This window comes from Pangasianodon hypophthalmus, chromosome 19 (assembly GCF_027358585.1).
Source record: "Pangasianodon hypophthalmus isolate fPanHyp1 chromosome 19, fPanHyp1.pri, whole genome shotgun sequence".
In the NCBI taxonomy this organism is placed as follows: Eukaryota; Metazoa; Chordata; class Actinopteri; order Siluriformes; family Pangasiidae; genus Pangasianodon; species Pangasianodon hypophthalmus.
In genome coordinates, this window is record NC_069728.1 from 10,546,773 (window position 1) to 10,562,849 (window position 16,077).

The 16,077-nt window shown below is 38.3% G+C and overlaps 1 protein-coding gene across 3 annotated transcripts; it reads left to right on the forward strand.

Moving 5' to 3' along the window:
* The first annotated feature begins 527 nt into the window (after window positions 1-527).
* Window positions 528-6,568, forward strand: LOC117599798 (leukocyte elastase inhibitor-like). Of its 3 annotated transcripts, none has more exons than XM_053241944.1 (8): window positions 528-636; window positions 2,067-2,244; window positions 3,259-3,363; window positions 3,720-3,860; window positions 4,042-4,159; window positions 4,795-4,937; window positions 5,724-5,891; window positions 5,981-6,568. In XM_053241944.1, the coding sequence occupies exons 2-8, from the start codon at window positions 2,077-2,079 to the stop codon at window positions 6,383-6,385; spliced, it is 1,248 nt and encodes a 415-aa protein (XP_053097919.1). In that variant the 5' UTR covers window positions 528-636; window positions 2,067-2,076; the 3' UTR covers window positions 6,386-6,568. The 3 variants fall into 3 exon arrangements, with proteins under 3 accessions (XP_053097919.1, XP_053097918.1, XP_053097920.1); XM_053241943.1 differs by lacking the exon at window positions 528-636 and adding an exon at window positions 722-744; XM_053241945.1 differs by lacking the exons at window positions 528-636; window positions 3,259-3,363.
* The last annotated feature ends 9,509 nt before the right edge of the window (window positions 6,569-16,077 follow it).

Sequence of the window (16,077 nt, forward strand, 5' to 3'; positions counted from 1 at the left end):
GGACTGGATGGTAGAGAAGGGTGTGGTTGCTGATGGTTTCACTCTAACCTTACAAGATGTAATGTACGGAATAACCAAAGAGTGCTCTGTTTTGTATGATTTGATTAATAATATTATATTATTAGCAAAATACTTTATACATAAATGTAGATATTTTAAATCCCCTCCTTTGTTTATTGTATTTAAAATTGATCTAAAATACTTCTCAGATGCCCTTAGTAAAATGAAAAAGCAGTAAAACTGTTTAATTTGTTTGTTTTATATAATTTGTTGTAATTTTATATACTTCTTTATATTATTATTTATTCATTTATTTATTTATTTATCTATTTTATATAGTTTATGTCTCTTGTAATGTTTTATTATATGTTTTGTCTAGAGCCTATTATGACTCGATTATGCTGAGCCTTCCATACAGATTTTTTTGTATACTAATTAATGCCAGTTTGTTGTATTCAGATTTTGTACTTAATAAAAATAAATAAATAAATAAATAAATAAATAAATAAAAAATAAAAAAAAAGGTGGGACTCAGAGGGGAGGGGACGCTGAGAAATGATATAAAGTCACACACACTGAAGAACACACATGACATTTGATCAGAAACCAGATCACTTGTGCAGTGCAGGAGCCGCGGTAAGTGTACTGAAGTATTGCAGTGAGTATTCTGCAGTTATTGCGTTATCTCCAGCTGTCATTACACGGCTGTTTGTCAGGACGATAGTACATGCAGGTAGTTACTAAGTAAGTATGAGGTCTTGTTTTTTAGTTCATAAAGTTTCTGTGAATGTTAGAACTATTGTCGTCTTATTAGCTGATAAGACTTGTATCTTAGTCAGGCGCAGGTCCTGAGTCGTTATTGTTAATGGAGTAATTTTGCTTTTTAAGTAGTCTTGGTGTGGAGGTTATGCGACGGGGCGTGGTGCAGATAGTCTGCTGCAGACCGAAGTCTGTCCCGATCACGGAAGAGAAAGTCGGAAGCTCCATGAATCCTCCATGCAGAACTGTTAAGATGGACAGTGATCAGGGAGAACGGAGTTGGTTGTCACCGCACTGGCTTATATTTGGTGCACCATGGGAGCCTGTTTTTAAAATGTTGATAATAAAAATATGTGCAGAACTCAACCCTGTTTGTTATTCCCTTGATCTTATTTGACTTCTTTATGATTGTTACTATTACTATGGCCACTTATGGATATTAATTTCTCTATTCCTCTACATCAGAGGTATGCATATTTAAATATATATGTATATATATATATATATATATATATATATATATATATATATATATATATATATATATATATATATATATAGATTAAAAGTATATACTATATAGATATAGTATGTATATAGATTAAAAGACTCTATCAGACACTTAATTCTACTCCTTTGTGTAGGAGCTCTGCATTTTCCCATCGGATTACCCTGGAACGAATTATCACTCATAAATAATGTTGATTGGCAAATAAAGCCAACTGACATATGAATCTGGAATAACTGACAGTTGCACAGGTGCTTTGGACTCTCCAATATTAACTGACACTCTCTGGAAGCCCCGCCCCCTTCGCTCATCTCACATTAGTGATTTTTTTTTCTCCCTGTGCTTGAAAGATAATCTGATGCAGTGCCCTAGCTTTCTCTCAAGGTGAAAGGAGAATGTTTTGACTTCATTAATGTGAAATAAAATCAGTGTGTTAGCTAACAGCGAAAAAATGCTGAATTTTTTTTTTTTTTTTTTTACCAAAAAGAAAAGATTATAAAAGCCTACAACATGTGCTAAAACTAAAACTTTCCTAATAATTTCAGTGGTAATTAAATGTTTAATGAAATTAATGTTTGCTTTGCTCTGCTGCACCAGTTGGTAATCAGACATGCTCAAACAGGTTGAGCAGCAGATCAACCATGAAAAATGTTGGACATGTGATTTGTTAAAAAAAACAAAAAAACAATTCAACAATGTCGAAAATGCAGTGTATTATGTTTTTTAGTAGCTTTTTTTTTTAACATCCAGGGCTTTCTTTGCTATTCTATTTAAAAAAAAATATGTATTTCTCCTTCAGATTTTGCAAAATGGACTCTGGTTCAGTGGCAAACAACTACTTTGCCCTTCAGCTGTTCAGCAAGATCAAGGAAGGCAACAAATCCAACAATGTCTTCTACTCTCCTCTCAGCATCTCTTCTGCCTTGGCCATGGTGTCTCTAGGAGCTGCAGGCAACACAGCAGCTCAGATGGCTGAGGTCAGAACAAAAAATAATAAAGATGCAAAATAATTATAATTATATAATTATAACATAATATTATATTAACACAATAATTACATTAATACATATAAGACAATAAAGGTTAATAAACATGTCAGCCATAATCTTATCTCTCATTATGATGTTGACTTGGCTTAGGTCTAGTTAAACAGTCTATTACGGTGTTTCTCGGGCAACTCCCAGGTGGTCCACATTTTTGCTTTTTTTTCCCCAAATCTCCTAGTACAGCTCTTCCAGGTATTTGGTGTTACTTATTGCTTATTTTATAAATGTAGTACCACCTGTCCTGCACATTTTAGTGTTTTACTTGCTCTACCATGCCCACTTCAGTTCAGGAGGGGTTGGTAATTAGCTGAAAATTTCTTCATTTTCTGTGGAGACAGGTAGAAATCCTGTGCAGCAGATTGCGGAATTGAGAGTGGGAAAATTTCTCAACTTATGCACATAGGAAGAAAGACTCATCACGCAAGAGCCAGTCAGATTGTTCTTTGGGCCTTAGCAAAGGTTCTCACCATGTGTCACATCCACTGCTTACAAGCAGTGTTTTAGCAATATGCCCCCATAGCAGTTTGTTGCTGGTTAAGGAAGTGTGACTCACTTCACTGCAATTGGAATTGTTGGAATCTGTCATCAAGGGTTGTTGAAGGGTTGTTGTATACAGTGCAGTAGTTTATAAATGATGTTTTACCAGACACTCCTTGCTTGCAATGCTTCTTAATAAAATGGCCTTTTTGTGCTTGTTTAGGCAAGACCACTTACGCAAAGCTTAGATCATCATGGAATGTGAGTAGGGTGTAGGGGAAAGTGTAGCCCTTTTTATTTCTGTACGAACAGTTCCTACTGTGCAATGGATTTGTATATATAGTATAAAATACTGTTTCATGGTTTTTAAATCCATGTGTGTACATATATATATATATATATATATATATTATATAGCAATATACTATATATTATATAGCAATTCTGATGATTAATATGTTACTTTAGGTCTTGTGCTTCAACAAACCCAAACCAGTGAACCCTAAGTCTGTTCAACCTGTTGCAGTCCAACAGACACAACAGACTCAGAAGTTACCAACGGCTTTACCAAAGGTTATTGGATGCAGATACTCAGTGGAGGCACTAATATCCATGGGGGAAAAGCATTATTTTGGCAATAACATTGGTGATGGTGGTTCATGGCATACATATAGGTGCTTCTCCTTGGTGGCGGATAACTGGGATCCCGTACTGCCCTTATTTCTTTGCATTCATACTACACAGCTTACACATTAAAAAGTATGACGTATATGAACAACAGTTTTCACTTGTGTTTACTCATTTTACTCATGATTTTTTGTGTGACTCTAAAATTCTCTCAGGATGGAGTTAATCTTCACTTACCATAAAGATTTCTTGCTCTTTTATTTTTTGGTAACTTGGATTATATCTCCATCCATATTACCTAGACTCTGCAACACCACAAAGCCAAGGACGACATCCACGTCAGCTTCAACAAGCTGATGAGTGAACTGACCAAAGCAGGGGCTCCGTATGCCCTCAGCCTGGCCAATAGGCTTTATGGAGAGCAGACCTACCAATATGTGGAGGTAAGAAGTCTGGATACAAAGATGTGCAAAATGACTGACCTTTCTACAGTACACACTATGAAAAAAAAATCATCATCTTACAATTTTATTTTATTAGCATTTATTCTACAGCAATTGTCGATCTACATGTATTTCATTGTTTTGAACTGTTTGTTTGTTTGTTTGTTTGTTTTTTAAACAGAAATTTTTGAGTGACACAAAAAAACACTACAATGCTGATCTGGAAACTGTTGACTTTAAATCAAATGCAGAAGCTGCACGTGTCAATATTAATAAGTGGGTGGAGAAGCAAACAAAAGGTTAGTAATTAATGATGTTTCTGAAATTTACATATATAATATATTCATATAGTATTTACACCTTCATGGGAAATAAGATAGTTTGGTAAACAGATTGTAAGATCCTTGAAAGTAACTTCACTGCATCAAACATTCCCAAAGACGGAATGTCATAAAGTCAGATACCAATTAGCTTTAAACTTTAGAAAATCCACTTGCTCATACGTTGAGCCATGATATCACAGGTAAGTGGAGCAAGATCATATAAAGGGCTCTTGTGACTTTGGGGAAACACCGACAATAAATTGTCTGTATTTTATAATCATACATGCTCGTTAAGCTGATTAACCTTTTCTATCCATGTTTACTTCCTACAAAGCAATAATTCAAACCTACTTTGCTCCCCCGTGATCTCAATGATTTTCATTTATATTATTTTGTGCTACTGCTACTACTACTACTACTACTACTACTACTAATAATAATAATAATAATAATGATATTGATAGTAGTAGTAATAATAGTATTAGTATTATCATTATAATATGTTCTACTTAAATGCAGTACAGATAATGTATTCTTCCCATGCAATGTTTCTCCATGAATGTTGTGTCTGCTTAACAGTATGTTTTTGTGAATTGAAATGCTCACAATAGAAAAGATCCAGAACTTGCTGGCAAAAGGAACTGTTGACAGTTTGACCAGACTTGTCTTGGTGAATGCCATCTACTTCAAGGGCAGCTGGGAGAAGCGGTTTAAGGCAGAAGCAACAAAGGAACATCCTTTCAAGCTGAACAAGGTGGGTGCCATGCACTTATTAAAAAATGCAGTCTCTTACCATTTCCTCTCCTCTATCCTATCCTCTCCTGTGAATTTCTGTCCTCTCCTGTTCATTCCTGTGCACTTCTCTCCTCTCCTGTCTCCTGTCCTTTCCTGTGCATTCCTGTCCTCTCCTGTGAGTTTCTGTCCTCTCCTTTGCATTCCTGTGCACTCCTATCCTCTCCTGTGCACTTCTGTCCTCTCTTGTGCTCTCCTGTGCACTTCTGTCCTCTCCTGTGCTTTCCTATGCACTCCTATCCTCTCCTGTGCACCTCTTGTCTTCTTTTGTGCACTTCTACCTTGTCTTATGCATTCCTGCCCTGTCCTGTTGAACCTAAAATGATCACAATCCTTTTTACTCTCCTCTCCTGTGTACATCTGCCTTTTTCTGTGCACTCCTGTCCTCTCCTATGCATCCCATCCTTTTTTGTGCACTCCTGCTTTGTCCTATTTTGCTTTGTGAGAAATTGCACTGATCTGGTGTGAGAATTGCAGTGATATCTAATGTCTAAGTAACAAAATATAGACATATCTAGTCCAAGATCTGACATTTAGAAAAATAAAAACTAAAAAAAAAAACTGAAAATAAAAAGTAACAATATAACTTAATTACATTAATGAAATGTATTCTCTGTAGTGGAGTTAAAAACCATCCAGTTAAAAATCACAGCATATTCCCCCATGTGAAAACAGTGATGATCTGTCACGCACATTTGTGAATTTGTGAAATAATATATTTTAATGTTTTACATTTGATTACATGCAGAAAGAAACTAAACCAGTACAGATGATGACTCAGAAGTCAAAGTTTCCCATGGCCTTTATTCCTGAGGTGCAGTGCAAGATTCTTGAAATGCCATATATAGGCAACGAGCTCAGCATGCTAATTATGCTGCCTGTTGAGATTGAAGATGATACTACCGGCCTTAAGAAGGTAAATTGACATGCTAAATTGACATGCTTTGTAAATCTACTTAATCAATGTATCAAATTAATTTTATATATATTCATATATATTCTCAGCTTGAGCAACAGCTCACCTATGAGAACTTCAAGGAGTGGACACGGCCCGATATGATGGACATTGAGGAGGTGGAGGTGTCTTTGCCGCGGTTCAAACTGAGTGAAACCTACGACATGAAGGAGCTGCTCAAGAGCATGGGCATGGTAGATGCCTTTGACATGGGCAAGGGTGATTTTTCACGCATGTCTCCTTGCAATGATCTGGTGCTCTCCAAGGTGTTGCATAAGTCTTATGTAGAGGTGAATGAGGAAGGCACTGAAGCAGCCGCGGCTACCGGGGCCGTTATGATGCTGTTTTGTCTCAGGCTTCCAAAGGCTTTTGTGGCAGACCACCCCTTCCTCTTTTTCATTCAACACAAACCAACCGGAAGCATTCTCTTTTGTGGACGCTTCAGCTCCCCTTAAATTGCGATTCTCTGAAGTGCAGCTGTAACTCTATGCAGTCATTTGATGTCATAGATAAATAAGTGTGTACTGACTGAACATGTTTAGATAATGACAATATACAAAAATATCAATTGACATATTTCCAAGAAAGCTCTTTGGCAAATGTTACCTACATGAAATAAACATGTTATTGACATCACATATCAGTGTTTCATATTAAACAATATTGAAAACAACGCTGGTGCAGCAAGGTTGCGCAATGGGTAGCATTGCCATCTCACAGCTCCGGGTCCCCTGGTTCAATCCTGAGCTCGGTTCCTGTCTGTGGGTCTCCTCTCACTGTTCACAAGCATGCAGATAGGTGGACTGGCTACACTAAATTGTCTCTATGTGTGAATGGGTATGTGAATGTGTATGGTGAACTGCAGTGGACTGGCATTCCGTGTTACTGTGACTCTGACCAGGATAAAGCAGTTACTGAAGACAGATGAATGAATGAATGAATGAAAACAATTGAAATAACAGTAATAGGTCTATTTAACATTAATAGCTTCAATTAATTATTATTAATTTGTTATCATTAATTAATTAATAATAACATTAAATAATAGTCAGGTGTCACCATCTACTGTTTTACACTTTTTAACCAGTTGATATGGAGATACAGGAGCCACTTGAAACTAAATCTTTTCTGCTGTCTCAGATAAAGCAGCAGGCTGACAAAATGCAAATAAAATTCATGGAAAAGTCAATTCACTGAAGGGGGAAGTAAATGGGATGAGAAAATCTGGCATGAAGGAACTTCTATCTATTAAGTAGCTGTTATTTTACTGCTTGGTGTACACCTGGAAAAGCATCTGTCTCATCCACTGACCTATGCTAAGGTTTTTGTGCTAAAATTCTGTTTCTGGAGGAGACTCAACAGGGCGTTTATGATCCATGTGCAGAAAGTTTATTATAGTAATGTACGCAAATCCAAGATTTGCCTTTTTTTGTATTCAAAAGGCCGATCCAGGTCATATACAAAGCTTCATAGACAAAAACATTCCAAATCACAATTCCAAGAATGAGAGTACACACAGGGGCAGAGGCAGGTATACATAAATCCACAATGGATCAATTCTGCTGCACTCTGGTGGTGTATTGTCCATTACAGGTGAGACAGTACCTCTGGTATTCACTATTCTGTTAATAAATAGTATGAATATAAACTACGTGAGACTACACTGAGATACTCTAACTGTGGGCAAAGTGTAAGTACATTTACAGTACCTGTTGCGACCACTAACATATGACTTTACCTTGGCATACACACTGTGTGTTTCTTTTAAGCACAGTCATATCCCCAAGGCAGAACACACTGTTGAACAAAATAGGGCCAGCAGATTTGCTCAAAGTGGAGCACAAGAATGAAAGAATGTAATCAAATTTATTGATTGCTTAGGTGGTGCTATATTTACATGGGTGCACCGTAAGTACATGTGGGTAGCTGATAATGAACAAAAATTGTGTCTAAAAGAGGTGCAGTAAAATAAATTATTTCACACATCGTTCCTATCAAAGTGAAGCCAATATTTTACAATGACAACATACAACGAGAAATTTATTTTATTGAAACTGGAGCCAGATCAGTTGTCTCCTGTGTTATGTAGTTTTGTAACATACCATATTTATTGTTCCTCTGGAATATGCTAGAATCTAAGGATTCTTCATTTTCCATTGAACCCTTTTTTCTAAAAGTATAGAGATAGTCCATAACACTGATTTTTTAAAAAATTTATATAATATCAGGTAATACCAAGAATCATGATGTCCATACATTATATTAACAGAATCTCTTTCTCCCTTATAAAAGCAGTGTCACCATGCTTCAGACTATCTTATCATATACAGTACAGGACAGTAATCCTAGACATATTTACTATAGCTTGTCATTATGATCCATGGAAGTGCTCTCGCTAATGCCTTTTAAATGGTTGATACTCTTTACTTGGGGGGTTTTGTAACCACCAAAGTATGTTGCGGCCTCCAGTTCACGTCACAGGGAAGGAAGGCCTTTATGGTAAAAATTGGGAGCAGTGGTCAGCCCAATGATTGTACATACATTGTACATGTAGATACAGCTGGAAGGGCAGTGGGCTTGCCTTTCACCAACCCATGTTAGTGATGGATACGTACATGAGCAAGCACACTGACATTACCTGAAGAGCAACTTAAAAATGCTGCATCAGCAAGTACAGCATTAATTAAGTACAGCATTAAGTACAGCAAGGCTCCACACAGTTTGTTAAATATGCTGCCCTTTGCTTGGTCTGCAAGAGATACTTTTAATGCTGCAGTACCTCTCTTTACCTGGCAAGAGTCCTTGCCTCCCTCCAGGTAGCCAGCACAGAACATGTTATTGGTGGTCATTCAAGGGTATGAGTTATTACAATCCCTGTCAGAAAGACCTGGGACCTCCAGACACTGCAGGTTGCTGATCAGCAGCTGCAAAGAGATAACCCAAAATAAGAATTTTCACTGGCACTCATGGTGTTTCTCCATCCAAGTACCAAGAATGATGCAAGAATAGGAGATCAACTGCTCACTTCTTCATTCTTCTGGATGTGGTGCTCACCCAAACAAACTTCCTTTCAACTAGAGATGGGAAGGAAAATGTACTACATTCTAAATTCACAGATGCATTTTATTTTTTAAAAGATTTTCCAAAATGACTACTTTATTCATTATAAGATAAATAACTTACAATTTGTACAATTTTTATTTACTTACAGTAGACACAAGCCAGTTTTGATTGATCAGGGAACCACCCCAGAACTGATAGTCAACATTCAGAGACACGTGCCAATGCTGGGAGTAGGGCGTGCACTCAAACTGCAAAAAAAAAAAAAAAAAAACCTGTACAGTGGATATAAAAAGTCTACACACCCCTGTTAAAATGGTGGGTTTTTGTGAAGTAAGAGAATTCAGGCACTGTATTTCTTGATTAGAATGTTTAATTCTAGAGTATTTGACTAACGAGTATTTGAGTAAAGTTTGACTGTCAGTGTAGTCTGACTGCTAGGAAGTAGTTTAGGAAGTGGGCAGTGATGATGTTACACCTGCCTTGTGTACAGTGAAGAGGTAAATGAAGCAGGCAAGAAAGAACAAAAAGAAAACAGTTTCAGAACTGCATGGCTGTAATGAACAGTAAGTGGGATATGGTTTAGGATCCATGTCCCAGGCTGGCGTGACAACTGTTTAGTTGATTTTCTAGGTTGTCAAGTTTCCAAACTTTAGATTACTTACATGATCCCGGGTCTCTGATAAGAGGAGTGAGGTATCTCACTATGGGAAATGCCGCAGGTGCGACCGATCCTGGAAGCACCAATAACGCTGCATCTGTCAGTTGACAGACCAATCATGGCCGTGAAGAGGGAGTCCCGCCTACCTAACATATAAGACGCTGCTGAAGGTCCCTTCTTCATTCTCAGCATGAATGAACAGGGTTACGTAAGTAACCTAAAGGTCTCTTTCAAACATTCCCTCTGTATCTCACTATGGGATATAGACAAGTCCCGTGTTGCAGATACACTGTCCGAAGCAGAGCAGCCAACTGACGCAGTGATGTGAATAAGTGTACGTACGTAGACAAATCCCAGTCTATTTCTCCATGAATAAATACAGGGATGTATGGGGAAAAACACCAGTGAGAGTGTGTTTTTTTTTTAACTCATGCTAAGGACAGAATGAGCCAGTGATGGCTCATTATCTGTAACATCCAGTCTATAAAATCGTACAAACGTGTGAGGCGATGCCCAATTCACTGGTGCACAAATGTCCTGGACTGAAATAAATATGAACAGCTCCCAAGAACTGGCCATGCCTTTGGTCGAATGGGCCCTCAGGCCCACTGGGGGTTCAGGTCCCATGCTATTATAACATAATATGAAAGCTTCCACCACCCAATGAGACTTTACCCCTACGAGAATCAGCCCATAAGGTGAAAACATGTTTACTTTTCCTCAGTGCTTTTGTTTTGTCTGTATAATGACACACAGCACATGTGTTTCCACCTCCAATGAAGAAAAAGGCGACGAGTGAAAAGCCAGTAAATCCACTAGTTTGCAGGCAAGAGCTGACTAGCTCACCTTTGGCATGAATGCTGGATTGGTCTTGAGAGTCACGCTCGAGAAATCCAAAGCAAAACACATGCATGAGTCATGTACCAACAAAGTATGAAGTTCACTAACTTGCTTCACAGTCGTAAGAGCGAGTAACAAAGCAGACTTTGGCGAAAGGAGCTTTAAATCAATACTCTCTAAAGGCTCAAAACGGGGCTGGGAAAGTGTGCTCAGGGCCACAGACAGATCCCACGGGGAATCAGTGGTTTAGAAACCCTGTTTAAACGTTGTGCATATGGGATTAAAATTGTTTCATAATTCCAAATAAATAGATTATGATGCACAAATAAATGTAGTGAGATTCATGAAAATTAAACAAATTCACAAATAAATAAAATGAGATTTGCAAATAAAAAATATTTACGGATACATTTTTATGTCACAAACACAACTCTGGCATTCTTCTGTGGATCGCTTCATTTGCATTTGTGGATTTTGAAACATTTCTAGTGTCATTTCTGTGCACATAAATTCATGACTCCACCCACCGTCTGCTCAAGCCAATCAGATAATGGCTGATGTTAACAATAAAGAGGTTATTTCTTCCTCTAAAATTTGCGCTGACTCCCCTTCTGCTGTCGACATTAACACACTGTTGAAAAGTGGTGGTTTTAAGCAAATTGCAGATGATAACCCTGGTTTATCGTGGATAGAACCCACGGATGTGCTGAGCATGTGCGCCAACTCTCCGTGTCAGGGTCTGGGGCTCTTAAAGCCCAACTGCCCACCCCTAAGGAGGGGTGCAAAGCTGGGGTGAGCTGGCTGAGGAGCTCTAGCAGTGGATTTACGAGGGAGGCATACTTGGAAAGCCTCGCCCTCCTGTTTCCTCAGATTGCATTGCTGCCGCATGGAAGTGACTGAAGCCCTGAAAAGGGCTTTGGGCTCTGTCTGACAGCCCTGACAGAACCAGCCACAGAGCCCGTTCGCCCACCACTGCCAGGCCCATACTGCCACCGCAGCTCTGGACTGCACCCCAGGATGTTCTCATATTGAAATCTGCAATGACACAGATCTCTTCTCAGAGAGCTGGGTTTGATGTCCCGGCATCCATTTGCCTCCCCATCTCCTCCATGAGCTCTGCTTGATAAGTGGTGAGGAGAGAGATGGCATTAAGAGCCCTCACACCCAAGGCTCAAGATTGGTAGATCTTCCGGAAAACCGAGGCTGTTAAGCACACAGTACATTCTGGCAACAAAGCTGAGATGATAAGCCACTGACAGCTCAACTGGAGGGGGATTTGACATTCCTAAGTCCTCCGTATTGTGGACGTCCAGCCTGGAAAATCCTTTAACAGGAACCCTGTGTGAAAAGGGTTTATCCCGAAAACGCACGTGAAACGCACGTGAGGACTGAGGGAATAAGCTGTTTGATAGTCGGGCCACACAATGGTAGTCTCTTGCCATCATCTCTCTCCGCTCCCTGGCCCACCTGCTGCTACTGCCAATCAATAGAGAGATTTGCCGCCTGAGCATTCCTCACCCCCAGGCATGCGATGCACAGGGGATGAGTATCCTTCATAAGAACAAGTTGTTTGGTAGGATTTCACAAAAGAAGCCTTTCCTGAGAAGTATAAGTGAAATTGTATGTTGTAGTAAGATTAGGTGCAGCTCTGTCATTTTGAAGGGAAAATAGGGACTGATAGTCACCATAAAATATGATCGTTGTTGATCACTGTTTTGCAGCTTGCGGTATGACTTGGACCATTTGACAATTGATAGCCAAAGATAAATCCTTTAATAAGATATTGATTTCAAACACACATTTAAACAACACAGAAATGGTTGCAGGAACCCAAAATTTCTCTCTCATAAACACAAATATTTTATTCCTAAACAAATAACATAATGAGTATTATAATAAAGTTAAAAGATAAAACTAGAGTAGATTTTGGATCAAGAATCTGAGGCTATAATGGGCACACAATCAGTGAAACTGGCCAGGTGAAGACTGGACAAAGACCAGGTGATTTTTTCCCCCCAGTCTTCAGCTGTCCAGTTTGGGTGAGTCTATGCCAATGATAGCCACAGATTCCTGTTCTTGGCTGACAGGAGTGGAACCCAATGTGGTCTTCTGCTGTTGTAGCCCATCCATTTCAAGGTTTGATGTTTTGTGCATGCTGAGATTCTTTTCTGCTCACTACGGTTGTAAAGAGTGATTATATGGCAGCTCAAACCAATCTGGCCATTTTTCTCTGACCTGAACTGTCGCTCACTCAGTGTTTTTTGTTTTTCGCACCATTCTGTGTAAACTCTAGAGATTGTTTTAGGGGCGGGATCTCTGGGATGCTGGGACAGTCCTTAAAGACTGGTGACTCTGAATAGAGAGTAAGGGCTTGGAGAGTTAAATCCAAAACACAAGACTAAACTAAAACTGGTTACATTTTTGAGCAAATGGGTTTGGGTAGAAGAATATTTGTAGTTGTGTGTGGTCTGAAACAAATAGATAATATTCAAATTTACACATAAATACTAAAACAACAATCCTCATTGTCGATTAGCCACAGATATCAAATATGCCATCTTTAACAGAAATAAATTATAAACAGCCAATAAACATTCAGTTGTGACTGGCAGTTACATAAGCATTATGATACAAGATGTTAAAGTAATCAAAATAAAGCTCATAGTTCAATATTTGTATGTTAATCAGCTTAAGAGCATGATAGCACATGTCATGGAAATTAGCATGTTGGCTATCCAACAAGGCAAGAGAAATAAGTATTATTTTGATCTAGTATACATGTCTAAACAACATTATTAAAATATGACTCAGTTGTTGTCTTTCTGGGTCTGCCTGTATTTTGACTGTTTGCTTTCACAAGTCCTTTCACAAATCCTTTAAACGTTTTTTTTTTTTAATGAATGTTTTGCTGTTCTGGCGAAAAGAGTGGCTTTTTTGTGCAGGTAATGCTAGACCTGCACAAACTTGCTTCCCTCTTCTTAGCCATTTTTGCAATTACTTTTAACCAGCTGTTCCCAAAGTAATTTAGAGTGGATGTAGTTACAGTTGAATTACCTTCAATTTCATGCAGGTGCCCCTAGCAGAGTAACCACATGGAGTAGTTCATCACATTATGTGTGGATTAACTGAGAATAATCTTAAGTGTCCAAATACTTTTTTGTCTAAAAAGTACTTTTTGTCTATTATTTTTTTTAGATATATTTTTAAACATAATCTATTTTTTGGGAAATGTTTTACTTGTGGTATCTTTCTTTAAAATAGCCATCACAATGTTTAATATACATACTAGTATACAGCACTCTACTGGCATACAGTTAGTTTTATAATGACTGGAACATTGCATGGATGAAACAGCAGAGTATAGGGCAGGATTAGTTTATTTTATGATAGCCTGTAAACTCTGTAACCTTGATTTGATTTTCCACTTGGAAGTCTGTCAACAGGTGGTGGTGTTCTAACTCTCATCCTGTTCGTGAGTCCATGTCAACCTCTTGTTTTGCAAAGGAGAGCACATTTAGTCTTAAGTCCAAGCCAGTTATAATATTTGAAATATGTTAAAATATGATTAATAACAGTAGAGAACAGTAGAGAACAGTAGAGAGTAAGAGAATTTATAGCAGGTTGTGTGCATGTAGGAGACCATGAACTTGTTTCCAGGTGTACATACATGTTAGGTGTATTGCACCTATTTTGAACCCGATCTCTCTCTATCACACTTGTAGTCTATGGGTGATTAACATGGACAAAAATTTCAACACACTGCCCTGTACTAAGAAAAGAATGTTTACTGACTAAGCCTAACCTCAATTATTAAGGAAGTCTAAGGGTCGTCAATAAAGTTTTATATGAAAGATAATTTTTTATAAAATGATTTTATGAATTCTTCACTTAAAGATACTTTCACATATAGGCATACAATGGAGCTTAAAATAACCATGGAAGTATTGTACCTTAGTTTTACCTGATTGTGTGAGGATACCAGAAAACTCTCAGTAAAGTCAGTGGAATTATTTTTTACTGTGATGCTCCATTGTTGGAATGTGGATAAAAATACATAAAAGGGAATTGGACATTTTTTATTTTTTATTGACAGAATTCAACAGCTGCCATTAGTTAAAAGTGTGTTTCAAGTGAGCCTTTACACATGGCACGGCTTCAATCTGCTTTTCCCAGAGAAATCTCATTGCCACTAACATCATCACCCAAATACCCAGTCGTCCTAGGAGTCCCTTGGTTTCTGTCATAAAACCCTCATATCCAGTAGTTAAAGTAGAATTTGAAAGGTGGTGAAACTCTGATAGTGATCAGGGAGGAGGTTGCAGGTTCAATTAAATCTCACAGCATACACACACACACACATTACAGAAATATGTCACATCAACATGCAAGCTCAGTGTCCCCACCTCAGGGCAGTGGGGTGAACTGCATTAGAATACTGTTTTTATTCATTGGCTTTCAATTAATTGACTTATATAGTTGTTTTCACACAACTATCATCAAATCTGTGTTTGTAATATCAGTTTAAACTATGGAGTAGCTAATTACGAATCCTAAAAACTAGTTTACATATAATCTGATGAAAAAAATTGGACACGGTGGGGACACATCAATAAGCAAGAAGCAAGAAAGTGGACAAATGAATTAGCATTAATTTCTTCTCTTCTCTATTTATGTTTATATAGCACTTTTAACAGTAGATATTGTCACGAAGCAGCTTTACAGAAATCTGGATATACACTCACTGTGCACTTTAATAGGAACACCTGTACACCTGCTCATTTATGCATTTATCCAGTCAGCCAATCATGTGGCAGCAGCACAATGCATAAAATCATGAAGAAAAAGTGTGATCTCTGTGACTTCAACCATTGCATGGTTGTTGGTGCCAGATTGGCTGGATTGAGTATTTTCGAAAGTGCTGATCATCTGTGATTTTCACACACAACAGTCTCTAGAGTTTACACAGAAAAACTAAATCAGTGAGTGAGTGAGTGATAGTTCTGTGGATGGAAATACCTTGTTGATAAGAGAGGTCAAAGGAAAATGATCAGAGTGGTTTAAGCTGACAGGAAGGATGTAGTAACTCAAGTAAACACTCTTTACAACCGTAGTGAGCATCCAAACATCTCAGCATGCACCAAACATCGAACCTTTACATGCACATGAACTTTAATGACATCCCATTCTTAATCCGTAGGGTTTAATATGGAGTTGGCCCACCTTTTGCAGCTATAACAGTTTCAACTCTTCTGGGAAGGCTTTCCACAAGGTTTAGGAGTGTGTTTATGGGAATTTTTGACCATTCTTCTAGAAGCAGTTTTGTGAGGTCAGGCACTGATGTTGAACGAGAAGGCCTGGCTCGCAGTCTCCGCTCTAATTCATTCCAAAGGTGTTCTATCGGGTTGAGGTCAGGACTCTGTGCAGGCCGGTCAAGTTCCTCCTCACCAAACTCGCTCATCCATGTCTTTATGGACCTTGCTTTGTGCACTGGTGCGCAGTCATGTTGGAACAGGAAGGGGCCATCCCCAAACTGTTCCCACAAAGTTGGGAGCATGAAATTGTCCAAAATGTCTTGGTATGCTGAAG

Excerpts from the sequence above, each read along its gene's own strand:
- LOC117599798 (XM_053241943.1), top strand. Across the intron at positions 2,245-3,258 it reads CAGCAGCTCAGATGGCTGAG|GTCTTGTGCTTCAACAAACC; the intron begins GTCAGAACAAAA and ends ATGTTACTTTAG. Across the intron at positions 3,364-3,719 it reads TACCAACGGCTTTACCAAAG|ACTCTGCAACACCACAAAGC; the intron begins GTTATTGGATGC and ends CATATTACCTAG.